Source organism: Chaetodon trifascialis, chromosome 7 (assembly GCF_039877785.1).
Source record: "Chaetodon trifascialis isolate fChaTrf1 chromosome 7, fChaTrf1.hap1, whole genome shotgun sequence".
Classification (NCBI taxonomy): domain Eukaryota; kingdom Metazoa; phylum Chordata; class Actinopteri; order Chaetodontiformes; family Chaetodontidae; genus Chaetodon; species Chaetodon trifascialis.
Window position 1 is genome coordinate 17489677 of NC_092062.1, and position 17918 is coordinate 17507594.

Below are 17918 nucleotides of genomic sequence, written 5' to 3' on the forward strand. Positions count from 1 at the left end.
GATTAAAAAAAAGGCAGGCAGACAGATCCAGAGGTCAATGGCACAATAAACATTTCTTAACAGCAATATATTTCTGGGTATTCTTGGTCCATCTCTGTCTTTCATGGTATGAACTTTACCCGTTAGTTCAAGGGGAATCTCTAAGGATAGGATCACATTTTTTTTTCAATTCTGAACTGAACACTGAAGCAGGTTTTGCTTTCTGCAATGATTCCTCCTGTTCATAGTGGACATTAAGAGATCTCTTTCTAATGTGCATCCAACGGTAAATGATGGGGGACAAAATCTAAATCACTCAGTTGCCAGTTTATTAGGTACCCCTAGCTACTAAAACTAATGTAGGCTAATGCAACAAGTCCTGCAGTCATACATTCATGGAGTTTGTAATGTTCAGTTTTTGTTTCTTCTGTTTCAGAGAAGTCTTGATTCAGCTGTAGTCATTTTGAAGACTGTAGCTTGTGGTGCTGTTGAGCTGTATTGCATTATACTGACAGGTGTTTCTGTTATTTTGTTCATCCCATTGATATCAATGAGTGTAGGTTGAATAACAACAAAAGACAAAACAACAACAGTTCAGAAAGAGGTTTTATTTTCAAAATGTGTGCAATAGGTTCACATTTGACAGTATTCAGTTTGCCCTCATTTGATTAGGAAATAAGCTACTTATCAAAGTGCACAAGTACACAGTATAACGCTGCATACATGTGGATTACAACAATAAACAACATAAATTAGATAAAATGTCAATTTGCAAATGTAATATTTTTAACCCTAAAGGATGCATAGAGGTTATTCCATTGTGTAAATTAATGGGAATAATCTAGGTAAAAAAGACAAGCCATGAAAAGAAATCACAAAAGAAAATTTTGAAATTACACCACTATCCTGCATAATTATGGCCTCTGAAAGCGGAAGGCTACTTGTTATATAGACAGCAGCATTGTTTTAGTAATTTTTAGCAGGCTGTTGTTTTTGCATTAATTCAGCCATTTCAGTTTATTTCATCCATTACAGGCCATATTTGCTGATGACTTCCTTTCCAAGTGCAATGTAGGCTGTCATGGCATCGTCCTTGGACATTCCTGAAAGAGTGTGTCAACACAAAGTATTTGGATTAAAAACCACTTCATAACTATGAGAAACCTATCTAATAGTTGTAGCGATACCAGCAGGTTTATGGTTTTGAGTGAAATGTCTCAACTGTTGAAAGAATTACCATGAAATTTGGTTGACAAATTTCCTGTTCCCCTCAGGATAAATTGCAGTCACTTGGGATATATCCTTTGGTTTATGACCACATGCCAAGCAGCCACCCCCAGGGCTGACAAATGAATCCAATGTGTCAAAAACTGCGGGTTCTTGAATGGCCACTTAAGGCCGGCCCCAAAAGCAAGTCAATCTCCAAAGACTCCATATTAAAATGCACAATTTTACAGCGGAAATAGACATGTTTCAGCCTGGTACAAAAACAGTTTTGGTCTCTTTAAGTAACTTCCTCATTCATGACAACTAAAGGAGAGTGATTCTTTAATTCATTTCAATTAAATAAAGGCTTAAAGCTATGTATTATTATGGGCATGGCTGCTCTGAGTGGCAGCTAGCCACCATGTTTCAGCAACCAGGCTTCATTCAGTCCATCTCAGCTCCACCCACAATCCACCTCTTTGCCCATTTGGAGTTTGGAGTCAGGCACTGCCAAGATGGCGACAGCCAGAGCCACTGTCACTGAGTTCACAATGGCTCCTCAGAAACCAGTGGGTGAGGTCACAGAGACCGCAAAACTAGCAACAAATCTTCCCATCAGCTGTACTTTGTGTTAAGTGCTAACATGCCAGCTAACAGAGTAAACATCATACCTGTTTAACAGCATGTTAGCACCGTCACTGTGAGCATGTTAGCATGTTGTCAGTAGCATTGAGCTCAAAGTCCCACTGAGCCAAAGCACACTATCACAGAGCTGTTAACATGGCTGTAGACCCTTACCTGTGTTTCAACACAGCCCTATCGATCCATACTACGCTTAAAGGCATTTTAAACCTCTTTACCTTTCCTGGAGCTCCAGGCGTCCCATTTGGCTTTTCCTTTAAAGTCCATCATTCCTGGTCTATCTACAGTTGTGACGGGACACAGAGAGGAGGACATGTTCAGACTTTAGGGAACACTGCATGGAGGTGATTCTGTTGGTCTGCAGCAGCTCATACCGGTGTTAACGTCTCCAACAGTTGCCTGTTTATAAAGGCCATACAGATCCAACAGCTCCTGGTCCGAAGGCTTCGTCTTCACATTCTTCACATCTTCCGCCACCTTCTCAAACTCTGCCTGCAGGTCATAGGTGGGAGAAAGAAACTGTCAAGTCACTCTGTGCGTTTCTGCTAAATTATTCAAAGCATATAGCTATTATGTTTGCACAGGGTAACGAGTGATACAGTATATAGATTTTGTGCCCTTTGCACAAAAGTCTGACAGAAGACTCAGTCTGAGGTATTTGCTGCAGCAGGAGTGTGTAGTAATCACAGAATATGAGAAAAGTGCATATTAATCAGTTATTATCTGAGCACAGTATTCCAGTCATGGTGTGGAGGCCCGGGAAACCTATTGTTGCAAGAGCTGCAGACAAACAATGGGCTTTTATTCAAGACTCTAGTGCTTTTGTGCCTACTTGAATAATCTACTTTACAAAGGATCTGAGCCTGAACAGATAATTATAGACCGTAGGAAACCCCTTTTGGGCAAGAAAAACTTAAAACCTTAAATTGAAATGTTCCTGAAACCTTTTGAAATGCTGCAAAGATTAATCCCTGAACCTTAATCCCTAAAATAAAATGGGTCGGTCAAATATTTTTCATCTTTTCAGTTCAATTGGAGCCACATCCTGTTTGTCATTCATAATTCTGCATAATAATATTAAACTCCTTTTGTAAGAAAACTGCTTGAAACGCGTTAGCTGCAGCATCAGAGGGACCACAGAGTGGGGTGATGAATACGTTCACGTTTAAAATGGCTATTTTTCTTACATGAAGCGACCCATCCCAACCCACACTATCAAAGATGGATGACGGCACGCACAGTAGATGGCGTGGACACCCACTCCGCTACAACCGTTATTCATTTCACAGCGAATCATCGGAGTCCTGCATCTCCTTCATTCTGCGTTGTTCTGCTGAATAAAGTGGAAGGAAAAGCGATCGGTACTTTACCTGAGACATGTTCGCACTCGCAGCCCCGTCCTTCACAGAAATGAATTTTTCGCTGTCGGCCTGACGGCTAGTCGCAGCTGTAATTGCAGCACAGCTGATCAATGCAATACTGTCGGCCAAGGAGAGGCCTGCGGAGGAGGGAGCAGAGAGCTGCTGAGGAGCTGATTGGCTGCTGCCTGTCACCCGCGCGCGCGCGCACACACACACACACACACACACACACACACACACACACACAATGTATATAAGATGCACATTTTCTGCATGATAAGTATTTTGATAGTATAAGTACATGTTTCTATCATTGTAGTTATGTACTCTTACTTAAGAGAGGTTTATGAATATAGGCTATGACTTGAAACGGACTATTTTTACATTTTGGTATCGCTCTGTGAATAAGTAAAAGTCTTGTACAGTCCTTAGGCCTACTATTAAACAATGTATTTAAACTTTCGCGCGTTCGGTAAATCGTTTTTAACGAGTTAGATCTTTTCGGAGTGTCCATTACAATTTCTAACTGTGGGTGTGTGTCTGGCTTTTTAAATAAAGTTATTTCAATTCAAACAAAATGGCGGCGCCCTGTGGTCAATTCGTGTGGCTGGGCGGCAGATAGGAGCGGACACCCATTTTAAAGCTTTTGCGGTGTTAAGAATCAGGTAAAGTAAAGAAGTGTGAGACATGTTGTTGATTGTCAAGATGTTGAAGTTTTAAAGAGCTGAAGTTCAGAGTTTTTATCGCAGCTGACGAGTAAAGTCAACTACACTTAATTTGAGAGTGAATGAAGGCTTCTTCGACCACCAAACACAGGATTTATGTTCATTTCCCCCTGAACAGACATAATCATGAAATTTGAAATATTGCATGTAATCACCAGCAATCACTCCCAAAACAATGTCACACTATCATGCACCGGAAGTGCTAAATTCTATCCTTTTAGGCGATTTTTTTTTTTTTTTTTTTTTCAATTTTTCTTTTATTGTTAGTAGGCTGTTATTATTATTCGTGCTGCCGAGCTCAAACCTTTCCATTATGACCCGACTGATACTGGCTTTTTGAGGTCTGACATTGAGTATTTGTAGTTGTATAAATGTATTTGTAAAATCTGCACAAAACATTTTTGATAAGGAGCCCTTAAATTTGGTCATTAAAGAGAAATTATTGGTTTAACTTGGCCTTTTTTTGTATTATTGTATTGTAATTTTGTATTTATCCAAGCCTACATTTAGGTATTTTTAGTTTTTAGTTTCATTACTGTTTTTATTATTCTCTCTCTTTTTTTTTTTAACTTTACTTTGTCTACCTATCAGCATGCCCTTTAATCTGTTTTTTCAGCACCTTGCAAACCTCCATTTTTGAAAAGTTAAACAAATAAAGATTAGTCTATGTTGTGAGTTAGTGCTCTCTGGTGGACAAACTATGCCAAATGTATTTGCATGTCTGTACTGTGAATTCTTTTTACTGATAACAATAAATAACTTGGGCTTTACTGTAGTTGTGTAAATTCATTTGTTATTTACTGCTTGTTGTCTTGTCTTAATTTCAGAGTGGAATGGCCACTGCAGGAAAGCCTGTTAAAAAGGAAATCAAAAGGCACATGCCAGCCAAGACATCCTTCACCTCACCATTCACTCCAAAATGGAGCCCCCTTCCCCAAGAAGACATGCATTTCATCCTGAAAACCCTAAAGGACAAGCTGCTTTCCATAGGTCTTCAAAAGAAAGAGGTGAAAGTGTTTCGCCCATGGAGGAAAAAGAAAGACCAGAAACCTGCTGCCACATCAGAACCTGGTCCCCAGGTCAGCCAGGACGCACAGGTGCAGGATACTCCTGAAAATGGCTGGACAGATGTGTCAGCCAGAAGACAACTGGCCATTGGCATCAACGAGGTCACCAAAGCTTTGGAGAGGAACGAGCTCAAACTGTTGCTTGTGTGCAAGTCCGTCAAGCCGCAACACATGACAGACCACCTGATAGCGCTGAGTGCAACGAGAGGTGTGCCGGCCTGCCAGGTGCCCCGGCTGAGCCATAGCGTGTCGGAGCCGCTGGGGTTGAAAAGCGTCCTCGCGTTGGGATTCAGACAGTGTGTCTCCAAAGACGATGAGCTGTTCACTGACGCTGTTGATGCCATTACATCCAGAGTGCCTTCACTGGATGTTGCATGGCTACAAGATGCAGCACCCAGTGTAACACCTGAAGACCCTGCTGGCATGGAAGAGGAGGGGGAAACCAGCGAGGGGAAGGGCCAGAAAAGGAAGCTTGATACTGAACCGGAGGAGGCCTCCTCCTGCACTCTGCAACCTCTCAAAGTGAAAAAAATAGTAGGCAACTCTGCAAGGAAAAAAATAAAGATTCAGTCACAGCCATTCAAATGAAACTGAGACTCTGCCCAGATATTAAAAGGACCATTCCTCTATTTTTATAAGGTTTGGCCATTTACATAAACTTTGTTAGTTTTGTGAATGCATGTTTCTTTCATTTCAGGCAGCTGTTGGTTTGAAATTTTCAGAAATCAGTTTAAAAGGGTCAAAACTTGCTTGAGAACAGTATGTCATTAATTTACAGTGAGCTAACATTAGATTCAGCTTCTCCAGAGTGACGATTAACTGCTTTTCGACGAGGTTTTTTCATCTGTACCAAACACAATTTGAAAATCTGAAGATGTCACTGTGGGCTATGACAAATAAAAATAATAAATATTTATGAATATTTTCTGCTAAAATAAAAAAAACTAAAATTATTTTACAGACAAATTATTGAAGAAAACAATTTGCAGATTAATAGATAATGAATATATTTGCTAGTTACAACCCTACATGTACCACAAGGACCCCAGGAAGAATAGCTGGTTGTCCAGGCTAATGGGGATCCTGATAAACCTTGAAACCATGTCAGTTTTTAATCGTCGTTAGTAGATGATTGAGTTTCAAAGTCATTTATAAGCTTTTGTTAAATACTTTTTGCAATGAGTTACCCCCTAAAGCAATAAAATCTGTTCTCATACTGCACTGATATGAATGGAAACCAGTGGCTGCATGAAGGTTTACATGATTTCTAATAACTTGGACCCTGTTGACCGTTTAAATTGAATTCAAGTCAAACTGTATTGGCCATTAACTGCCACAGCATAGAACATTTAAACTGATGTAGTTTTTGTATTTCTGAATTAAACTGTGAGTGTGAGATGATACATGTGTCAGTCTTTGATAAATATGACAGAAGGAGAATCCAAGGGAAACAAAATTTCAGACTTTAAACGAAGCAAAAACATTTGTGGGCTGAGTCCATTAAACATTGTCAGAGTTCAAACTAGTATATTGTAAATGTGCCCCCCATCATATTAAAAACAAGTGCATTACTCATGGTCCTTTTTAAAGTGAGTTTATTCAATCAAATATCCATGCTGGTATAGCTGACGTGTGTTGAAACAGATTGTTATTTGCATGGGGTCATGTCTAAATGATGCTGGTACAAGTTCTTCAGCTTTTTCACAGCTTACAATGGATTTGAATAAAAATATTGTTCTTCAGTTAGAGAAAGCTGTATGTCATTTCAAAAGTACGCCCCCCACCCCAAAATCAGAATTATAAAACAAACAAACAAAAAAATCTTTTAAATAAGGCAGGTACTTCGGGTTGAGTTCTCACTAAAGGGTGTGGCTAGTAACAATGCTAAAATCATCACGGCCGCGGAACGGACATGCTCAAAATTCATTCAAACAGCTGCAGGCAACACATCTGTGACACGACCAACATGAGGCACACCGTCGACTCGACAACTCAGTTTCAGTGCTAAATTAATGCCGGCAACATCTGTCTTAGTGAATACAACTCATTCAACCTTAATATGGTTAAAAAAAAAACAAAAAAAACAACAACTTTGAACCCTGAAGCACTGGCTGTCTGTTGGTTGTCCTTTTCTTGCTAATATCTAAAGGGATGAGAAGAAAATTACATCACATACAGAAAGACGAACGACAAAAATGGCAGCAGCCTCTACCTCTTAATTTATGCAGAGCCACATGGACAGGAACATCAAACACAAAGTAACAAACTCAGAGCAAAAGAAGACCATTTTAGAACATTTTTAACCTTTGAGTACACCAGCAGCATCATCAAACATCCTCATCCTGCTCAGCGGAGCACAGGGAAATGCCAAATACTCCAAACCCTCAAAAATCAGTTTTGAAGTTTCCCATTTTAACTGGACATTTTCGAGAAATACTGGAAAGAAACAGAACAGGAGTTATGCCTTAAGATATTTTGCAAAGTACAAGTATAAATATCAGAACTGTTCAAAGAATTTCACGCATTTAGCTGCACAACACAATAAAAATGACCCACAGTATGTTTTTCAGACACACAAATACAGTACCATTAAAAAAAAACAAATACAAAGAAGTCAATAAAAATGGACCTGGAAAAACAGGAAAAGCTCAAATTTCAAATTGATGTGGTTACTGATACGGGCTTCTGTTTATTCAGCCACTGTACTGCGAATACATGCTAATGCTAAATTAGCCACCACACAATGTTGTGCTCAATTCTCTTTGTTGTATTTAACTGAGAGTTTGATTTTTGATGACACGTCCTGCTGCAGGTGAGAAAACTGATGGTTGTGTGTTTATGAATCAGAGAAATGTTGTACTTGTGGCCAATCAGCGGATCTACAGGGGCGTCTTATTCACTGCTCTGCAAGAGAAAGCGATCAGTGGTAGTTTCTCTACGTGTGGCAATGACAGAATTAAGAGAAGAGGACAGACTGTGGCTGCTTTAAACATGACTCCACCGACAACATTACTCTTTCAAAGTGAGTAAGCCATTTTTACGCCATAAAACTGTGTCCAGGCAGAAACCTGGACTATTCTGAAAACCTTTTAAATCAAATCCACCTTGGGCATAGCTTCATTGGTATTTCGTTGTGTGTTATGGCCTTTGGTGCTGCCCCTCTTGCTGTTACTGAACACACCGCTGACATGCAGACGAGCCTAAGCTGCACTGTTACTCCAAACATCTGCATGAGCGCATTAGTGAATATAACTAAACATGTGGTTTAAATGTTCTAATTTAAATACCAACTCTAGACTCTAGAAACAGGTTTATAACATGAGAACAGCTCACATCCTTTTTGAAAACTATGGTTACACAGTATGTACCGCAACCCATCTGCTTTGAAATCTGACTCTTTAAAAAAAGAAGAAGAGGAAAAAAAGACCCTTTTGCTTGTTTAGGAACTCAAAAATTGTGCTTCATTGATGCAATACATTCTTTATCAAAAACCACTTAATCCCACATCTGAACAAATTCAGTGACATCTACACTACTTATGAGGAAAATACTTTGGATCAGCCCTCCCAAACCCTAAAACTCACACTACAGGAATAAATATGATCTGGCTTTAAATGTACAGGTAACTATATATTTTTAACAAAAAAAAAACAAAAACAAAAACAAAACATGTATATCAATGCACCAGTTGGATGAGTCCTTCCATGGAGATATCCTTTTTGTGTATGTGTGTAGATTTGATTTGTGTGTGTGTGCACATATTTGTTATTTAGAAGTTAAGATCAAAATGTTCTTCAGAACGCTTGCGGGAACAAGTTTCTGTCTTTATACGTCAGCTATTACAGAAATATGTTCTTAGCATTTCTAATTCTACTGAGGCCCAAAACAGCCAGCAGAGAAACTTCTGACCACAAGGATATGAGACTGGATGGGAACAATAACTCCTCAACTGCCTTTAAGTGTGCAGCTTTGTGGTCACGTTTACTTGATTATCATTTACATAGTTCAATGTCAGCGAAATTAAATGACATGCCAGACCCTTGCAACGAGGTGTCTGCTGAGGAAGAAGAACTAAACAAAATTCACAATGTCAAGGCATCCTCTTGTTTGTCAAACTGTTTTAAATGTGAGTGTGCATGTCAGGAGCATTGTACTGTATGAGTATCTCAGGCATAGCATGACTTCACATTCAGGATGTTGATGATTTTAAGAGTTTTCACCTCCAGGTGAACTGAGAATGTTCTTGATGACGGGTGAACCGCCTCCCAGTCTCCAGGTTGGTTTTACTGTTGTAGTTCTCATTGTCTAGCTTGGGCTACCTGTATGTCCAGGTAAGGAATAGGCAGAGGTCACTGATGACCTCCTGATCAGTGTTTGTGTAGCAGCCATGAAGAGACCTGCTACTGAAGAACGAGGCCAACCTGAAAAACAGAGTGCACCTTCTTGTTAGAGGACTTTGTACTAAAAGAATACAGACCTTTAAAACGTAATTAAATTAGCTGTTAATAAATATTCAGGCAAACTATCTGCTGGGTGTGACTGTATTCTATGAGCTGACTGAACAAGGTAACTGCTAAAGCTAACACTAGCCTGCTAATATAGAACCGCTTTGGACTGTGGAGTAAAAGATATAATACTATTGACAAATCTGACCTGAAATTGATCAAAATGTTGTTTAAGAATGATGTAAACTGAGAAGATTTTAAATTACATTTCACAAAGAATAAAAAACAATACCTCAAATTACTAAACACAATGCTAATACCAAAAAGTGGTGGTTCAGTTGGCTTAATCAGACATTTCCCTCTCACTCCTAATACACATTTCTACATGAATACAGACAAAGTCAGACAAAGGATTAGCAGCAAGTTTAACATAACATTTGGCTTCGTAAAGCTGATGTTTTCTCACAACGACAAATCATGCTGCTGACCTTATCGGGGTCCATCGGGGGACACTTCCAGTTGTAGAGGTAATACTGCAGATTTCCATCTCCTATGCCAAACTTGAGCTTCTCCAGGAACACCTTATTCTCCATTAGATCCAAGGCGTTGAACACATCAAAACCTTTCTGTTAAGCACACAGAATAAGAAGTCACAAACAAAATGCCATGATGAATTACACAGCAGCAGGAGAATAAGAAAAAATGTAGTCTGAATTGAATTTGTTCAAGAATAATGTATCATTGAGGCCCTAGATTGTGCACTTCTTTTCTGTATTTGCAGCTCTTACAGCCTCTTTCCTTTGTCCTGAATTTAAAGTTAACAACTGATAGTACCATAAACAGTTCAATTATGTGTATTTTGCAATAATTCAACACAGAGGGTAACATTACCAGTTTGGCCAGGATCAGTGCATCATTCATTAAGTCCAGTAGTGGGGTTTGTGTATGAACATTGTAGAAAGAATAAGCAGCCTTCAGGCTCCTGTGGAGAGGGTGGTGCATCACAGTCGAGGGCAGAGTGTAGAAACTAGCGAAGTCTGTCAGTACACCACCAGCACCCTGAGAAGAGAGAGAGGCACAACAACTGTTCCAACAGGAGAATCAACAGACAGGCCATGGGTATCTTGAGGATGGAAACTGATTCAGATACCTCTACTACATATGTGTCAATTATGGTGTCCTGTGGCAGGAACCAGTGAGCCACCTCCTCTTCTCCCATAGATGGTGCAAGCTGGAAACGTCTCAGGTACTTCTGTAGCAGCTCGGTGACCTGGCGGATGTCACGCCTCTCCATCGGCCGCAGACCTGGGGTCTTGGTGCTCTATTTGGGGAGTAGAGAGCAAGAGGAAAAAGTCCATATGAGTTCCTGCCAGTCAAAAGAACTGTAATCAGATATCCAGGACTGACAGGTGTAAGTGTTTACATCTGGTAGTCTGTAGAGTTTCATGGTTCTTTGCAGGGTCATGTTTCTGCTCAGGTGGGAGAATTTAACTTCCACAAGCTTTCTGGGGTTCAGAGAACGATGCCAATACCTGACATCAGCAGAGAAAAGAGAAAAAAAAGAGAAACAGAGTTGAGGAGTATTGTTTTAATGTGGCTTTCTGACACCGTGTCCAATGTGTTTCGTGTTTAAATGCGACATAGCATACCTGCATGTGGACACAGGCTTAGGCAGTACCACTCCTGCTGTGTATACAGCCTGAAATATTCCTTCTAAGTTCACCCTCCGTGTGATCTCTCTGATTAGCACTGGAGCAACGCGCTTTGAACGTAGCTTCTTATGGACACACAGGAAGTTGATTTCAACCATCCTCTTCAATCTGGAGCAGCAGAAGGAGAGAAAATGACTTGTGCATTCCAGTAAAAGGGTTTCTATTGACTCATATCACGGCTCTGAGCCAAATGCATCAGATCGTTCTGAGTGCTTACGTTTCATAGATGCGTATATCAGCAGGAATGGCACTGATGAAGCCAACAAGCTTCTTATTTGAGGACACTCTCACTCCACAATGCCACTGTGGTAGCCAGCCAGGTGGACGCAGAGCCCTGAGAGGAGAGGAAATGCTGAGTGAGCAAACATCTGAATGCTATGCGTACATATTTGGTGAGCAGTTGATTAAACATCAGATAAGTAATGAAAGCTTACCATTTGAGAAAGTTTGGTGAATAATCAAATCTGAACATGTTGTCGTCATCCTCCACGTAGTTCTCATTTAACAACGTGTACAACTCCTTCAGCTGAAACAGACACAGCAAACAACTCCTTTAGTGTAACGTTTCCACAAAATGTATTTCAGAGCTGTGTGGTTAGTCGATTAATTCATTAGTTGATCAAATTAACTGGCAACTATCAATCTTTCAAGCTAAAATTGCCAACATTTTTTGGATCTAGGGTGTGAGATTGTGAGAATCCCTCACTAGGTCTTACAAAATCTTAAATTAGACATTTGATGATGTCACCTCTGGGATACTGTGAAAAGCATGTTTCTCTGTTTTCTGATGTTTTATAGACCAAAGAGCTAATCAGTGGATTAATTAGCTGCAGCGTGAATGAATTTATTGCGTCAAAGACAAACACTGTACTTACTACATCTGCATTGCTGAGATCCAGAGTGTCCCACATAAATCCTTGAGGTAAGGAATATGGCTCCTGTCTGATGTTCTCTTTGTCTGCTTCTATCGGCCCATGACTCGTCACCACCTCATCTGCAAAAATAGCACAGCTCTTATAAAGACATGAAACTATTTTCCTCTCAGACCTGGAGAAGTCCTGTTCTTGAACTGTGCTCAGGTGATACTGTCATCATCACCATCACCGCACTGAAGTGTCTTTTTTAAAACAGTAAAACCGCAAAACTGCTGACTGTTATACTTCTAAAATCTGCTTCTGCTGGTCCCACGTTGACCAGGCAGGCACATGGCACTACCCCTCCTGTGCAGACCTGATCTTTGGCCAACAGTTGTCATGGAAACAGCTTAATCTAAAGCCACTAAGCATGCCTGGACCCCCGACTGAACTTCACAGCTGACGTGTTTTTGGGACACTTGGCTTGGAGCAGCACAGACGGTGATGAAATAAATCCAGTAGATGGCGCTGGTGCACAGAAACAGTGCTCCAGGAAGATGCTCAAGCTTACACTCACGGCTGAAGTGATAATGTTTGAGTTCGGGATGCAAATTTTGAGCACTTTCTGTAATCATCCATTGGCCAAACTAATGATTAATAATCACTGAATTGTTAAGAGCTTATGAGAAACCACATGCATGTCTTTCCTCATCAAAAGGGCCATTCAAACATGACATGGATTATTTTTGCAGCACAATTCAAATGAACTATTAAATAAATAAACAATGCTCTTGCCCACTCACAGTTAAGCAGGCACTTACTTAGCTTCGGCACGGGCTGGGTGTCCCAGAACTGGTACTTGTGCTTGGCTGCCTCATCGATGCTCTTTGCCGGACCCTGGCAGGACAGCAGCTCCATGGCTCTTTGGATGTCCTGCAGTTTCTGAATGGGCAAGCCAGGGTTCTACATGTAGAGAAGGGACATGAACATAAATAAGAACAAAGACAGCCGGCCTTAAGTATGCACACAACATGACTGTAGATCAGTGCATGCCTCTGTCAAACACTGCTATTGTGAGTATGTTTACATGCACACAGTATCCCTGTGAGTGACTTTACCAGGATCCAGATTTCTCATCGTGGAGGCTCCTGGGTTTTTTGCTTTTGTTGTATTCCTGGTAAGTTGTAATGGTGCAGGTTTCTGCTGTTTCTGCCTCTCCTTGCCTCAGTTGTTGGAGTCTGTAATTCTATAAATGAAACTTCCATTTTGTGGCATTTCCCTGGTGGTTTTGGTGTCAGATCCAGGTGTGTCATTGATTTTTTTTAATCTCTCAGCCACTTTCTGTTGTTTACCAATCCACTCACCATTCTGCTTTCTTTGCTTTCATCTTATCAGTAGAAATTGAAGACAGGAACAACGATTTAAATGTATCCTCTCCACTGCTGTCACTTTCATTTCAGTCTGCAGATCACCATATGACTAACCACTGACATAACTCAGGCTGAGCAAGCACCTGCTCACATGACAGACAGTGATCAAAGAACTGGATAAGGAATATATATATATATGGTTTATTGGTGTGCTCCAGGTAGCAGACATTATTGATGTTTATCAAAACCAAGTTAAAGGCTTGTATAACTGGGATATGATTTGTACAAGGGCAAAACCATAACTGAAAGTAATGCAGACCCGTCAATCCTCCCATGTTTTACCGTTCTCTCCTGCTGTCCTCCAGTTTAAATATTTTCCCAGTCAATCTCCTGTTCTTTTAACCTTTCTAAAGAGGATGCTTTAAAGCAGCTGGTAGTATGTAGAACAGTAGCTCTAGCATGCAGTGACGTGTAGTCATTCACTCAAGCAGCACCCACCAACCGAAGAAAAAGAACAAGAAGATGAAGATGGAGGAGGAGGAGGAGGAGGAGGAACATGAGTGGGATGGAGTACCTGCCAAAAAGTCTAAAAGTAAAATATGCCACATGGAATTTAGTTTATCACAAGGAGGGAAAACCGATGTGATCCAGCATGACAAATCTGCCAAGCATAAGTACGCCCAAGAGGCGCAGAAACAGGCTCCGCCAATGACTGTATTTATACTATCTCTGCCATCCACTTTCAGAATCACCCTCTACTGATTGTCTCATTTGTAGTCTCTCTCAAAATCACATCTGAGAGGGTTGGTCACATGAGCCGGAGCAAAATGGCCGCTTGAGACTTTGCTCCGCTCCAGGCTCCAAGCTCTCTCCAACAAAACTTGAAACTGACAGTTCAACTTTATTCCAGAGACGCCTAAACAGCAGCGACACAAAGGTAGGCCGTTAAGAGGAGGACAGCTCAACCAGTGGCTACATATGTTGCTAACAAGGACCAGCGTGACGTAGCTGGCACTCCAGAGCTATCCGGCCAAACAACTTTGGAGCAGATTTTAACTGAAGTAAAATCTGTGGGATCTGCACATCATCATATAGATCATTCCTGATGATATGACACCAAATATTTCACTTTGTTCAACCCACTTAGCGCTTGGTCAGCCATTAGTAAGCCAGAGTTTACTTCTCTTCCCATTCACAAAATAAAAAAGTACAGCCATTCTCATAAATAAGAACCGTCCTTTCATTTTGGAATATGACGAGAAGGATTCAGAGGGGACATTCATTCTCATTACAGTTCAATCCTTAAACAACACATTCTTAACGTTCATACCCCGAACTATGACTCATATGACTCACCCATTTCCTGTCACAAATGATTTTAATATTGAGTCATTAATGCAAAAGCTTGGGCTTCTTATCTAGTGATTTTAATTGCATAATGAACACCTCTTTGGATAAATTGTCCTCCGCAAACATATCAAATCCAAGGTCATCTACTGTCCTTAATCACTTATGCACAGACTTTGGAATAATGACCCTTATTGTACCTTTGTCTGCAACAATTTATTTTGATTTTGGTTTGATAATAAAAATTCTCCAGTGTCTCATGCTCTGATCTGGGATACTTCTCATCAGAAAACAGTGTTAGAGGCAAACAGGAGAAATCTTGAAAAAGAAGTTGCCAGGTTAGAACAAATACGTAAACAAATACCCACAGTTGCGAACCTAGAAGCGTTTGTGACTGCCAAGACCAAGCTCAATATGGATTACACTTGTCACATTCAGAAGATACTACTTTTTACTTCTTACCAATGTTCACAGAAATACTATGAAAGCCTTGAAAACTTGCTTCCTAAAATCAGAAAACCCTGACCCGGCAGGTTCTGTGAACTCCAGCTATGGCACGGATTACGGATGTTGTGCACTTAGTGTTGTACACTATCTTAACGCTCAGAAAATCGCAGCATTGACAGTGTCTGAGTGGAATGGTCCTTTTTACTTTCTGTTTTTGCTTTATTACTGTGATTCAAGTTCTTTCCAGAGATCAAATAGCCACTGCCTGATGATGAGGGTGCCCTCTGTCACCTTTACTGTTTGCATTATTCACTGAGCCTTCAGAACTAATGCTAACATAACCAGGATCATAGTGGGTGAAGAAAACCAAGTTATTTCCTCTACTTGCGGACAATGTTCTTCTGTATCTAAGGAATCCTGAAAAATCTATTCCAGCAGTTCTGAACTCTATAGTCTCGTTTAGTGCTCTGTCCGGTTAAAAAGGAAAATGTGTCACTTTACGCTGCAATATCCCCCAGGATACACCTATACAAGCTCTTCTTAACCAATGACCTATTTGAAAATCTTCCATGCTATTTGACCCCAGCATTTTTCAAGCCACTGAACTCTCATTTCTCATATCTCTCATTATATTTGGAATAACAGGTTTTTCCAAACTTATTAAACCAAAGGAACTGGGATGCTTATCTCTGCACAATTTACAACTCTACTATAGGTCAGTGCATCTTAAAGGTATGACAAATTGGTTTATCAATAGGAATGATTCTTTTAGGGTTGCTCTATTTTTTATATATTCATTATGTTATTTCTCTTTGGGCTCCCCTGGCATTGAATTGATTTTCTGGCACAGATTAGAAGCACTGGTTTGTTAGAGCGCATTTCCGAGGGCCAATCAGATATTGCAGTCCTGTTGGTCTCTGACTCTTTTAAGTGGTGTGAGCAACTCAGGAAAAGAAAAAATGAAATCTGCTTCTCTGCTAATAATTATTTTTTTTATTATTTTTTTTATTATTTTTTTTTACTAAAACGTGTTCTTTGCTTCCATGTCCGTGCCTCAGGTGCCTACGTTGGTATTTGGGCCTCAACTCTTCTTCCTGTGGAGAAACTGACTCATGGTGAACGGCACTTCTGAAGACTCTGGAAACGTTTACATTCTTTGCTACAGAAACTTTGATTCACTTGCTTGTCCCACAAAGGAGTTGTGGAGTGAGTAAAGCTGGATTGGAGTAAAGCTGATTGCTTTATCTGCACATATTCCTGTATCATGTTATGTGTGTATGTACTATTATTTTTATATTTTGCTTTTACTTTCAACAGCATTTTTACGTATTGCAGCAATGACTACTGACTTGGGTTGGGATTTTTCTTTTTAGCATGTTTTCTTTTTTCCTGATTTTAGGATCCACTGAGTGCAGCCTTGTCTAAATGTGAACAGTGGTAAGGATGTTGGGATGGCTGTGGGTTGAGCGCCAGCAAATTTCCCTTGTTTTCAAATCCCAGTGTCGTCAGATATGGTTATGTTCATGAAAATGTGCTCAGTGTTTCAAAGTTGCTTTAACTGGAAGCCAAACCACTATAATCATGGCTGTCTCTCTAACTCTTGGGTTATTAAAGGCTATGAGTAAAGTATAGGTGAAAGTTGGATAACCCCTATTCACACGGATGGCTGCCAAACAGTTTTTCTTGGGTTGCTTTTGTGCAAAAGGAATATTCTTCATTTCACCTCACTTACTTCTATGACCCTATTTACCAGAAGGTTAGTGGGTTATAGCCTTGGATTTTAGCCCCTGCCATGAAAGGGTCTGTGGACATTGCAATGGGTCATCATCGCACCTTGATCTCCTGAGAATCAGAGGCAGAGTCAGACTTGGCTCCCCCCGAGCTTGGCTTTTCTTTCTTCCTCTTCTGCTTCTTCTTCTTCCTCTTAGCCCCCAAATCTCCCCCTGGACTCCTACAGATATGGACACAAACGCAAAACACATCACTGACCAGGGGCTGACTTTGTTTGACTCACGTTTCACTCTCGACACACACACACACACACACACACACACACACACACACACACACACACACACACACACACAACCGGAGCAGCAGAGAGCTAACGTTAGCTACCATAGCAACGACTGACAGCTGAGCTAACCTAGCGTTAGCTAACTAACGGTTTGTCTGAATGGTTGGCTGTCATCATGCCATTCAGTCAGGACGCTAGCTGAGAGTCCAATTTTGTACCTGAACCGACCCACGGTTAAAACGACAAAAAAATGCAAATTCTAGTAACGTTTCAAATCAGCACTTCTCCTGTGGTGACTAGCTTGAAAAGACGGCCCTGTAGCAAACAGCCTTGCTGTGTTTGTGTCGGCTAACGTTAGCTAACTGCGCTAGCTATTCCCGACCGAGCACACACAGACAGGCAGCGCACAAACAGACTGCCTGAAATAACGTTACTGCGTTTCCCAGCCGGACTGGACAGGCCATCCTTACCCTTGCATATGCTCATTCTCCTCTTCGTTGTCTCCGTCTATTCCGCAGGTATCCTGGTCATCTAGCTCCAGGCTCTGCTGACTGGCCGCGGATTCACTGTCCTCCGCCATCATAAAAATGTTTTAAAAAATTTGCCAGCCACCGTATGATAGAGATCACGGGCAACGAGCGAGAGATGGAAAAACAAAGAAAATGCCGAAAGAAACCGCACCGCCTAGAGGCCAACAGAGGGACAGCAGAGCTACTCTCCCACCTGTCAACGTGAAATACAGTTCA

General features: G+C 40.8%; 3 protein-coding genes across 3 annotated transcripts; 1 reads left to right on the top strand and 2 right to left on the bottom strand.

The window, feature by feature from the left end:
- Positions 1–567: 567 nt before the first annotated feature.
- LOC139333711 (acyl-CoA-binding protein-like) lies at positions 568–3323 on the bottom strand. The gene is made up of 4 exons (XM_070966328.1): positions 3198–3323; positions 2202–2319; positions 2046–2108; positions 568–1082 (listed from the first exon to the last, which is right to left on the bottom strand). Exons 1-4 carry the CDS (start codon positions 3204–3206, stop codon positions 1009–1011), a joined length of 264 nt encoding a protein of 87 aa, XP_070822429.1. The 5' UTR covers positions 3207–3323; the 3' UTR covers positions 568–1008.
- A 430-nt stretch (positions 3324–3753) lies between these two features.
- On the top strand, positions 3754–6771 carry rpp38 (ribonuclease P/MRP 38 subunit). The gene is made up of 2 exons (XM_070966241.1): positions 3754–3853; positions 4741–6771. The coding sequence occupies exon 2, from the start codon at positions 4747–4749 to the stop codon at positions 5566–5568; it is 822 nt and encodes a 273-aa protein (XP_070822342.1). The 5' UTR covers positions 3754–3853; positions 4741–4746; the 3' UTR covers positions 5569–6771.
- nmt2 (N-myristoyltransferase 2) lies at positions 6559–17858 on the bottom strand. Its single transcript, XM_070966240.1, has 12 exons — positions 17643–17858; positions 16989–17106; positions 12813–12954; positions 12013–12131; positions 11572–11663; positions 11355–11471; positions 11075–11245; positions 10849–10957; positions 10576–10746; positions 10317–10484; positions 9914–10051; positions 6559–9401 (listed from the first exon to the last, which is right to left on the bottom strand). The coding sequence occupies exons 1-12, from the start codon at positions 17753–17755 to the stop codon at positions 9381–9383; spliced, it is 1479 nt and encodes a 492-aa protein (XP_070822341.1). The 5' UTR covers positions 17756–17858; the 3' UTR covers positions 6559–9380.
- Positions 17859–17918: the final 60 nt, after the last annotated feature.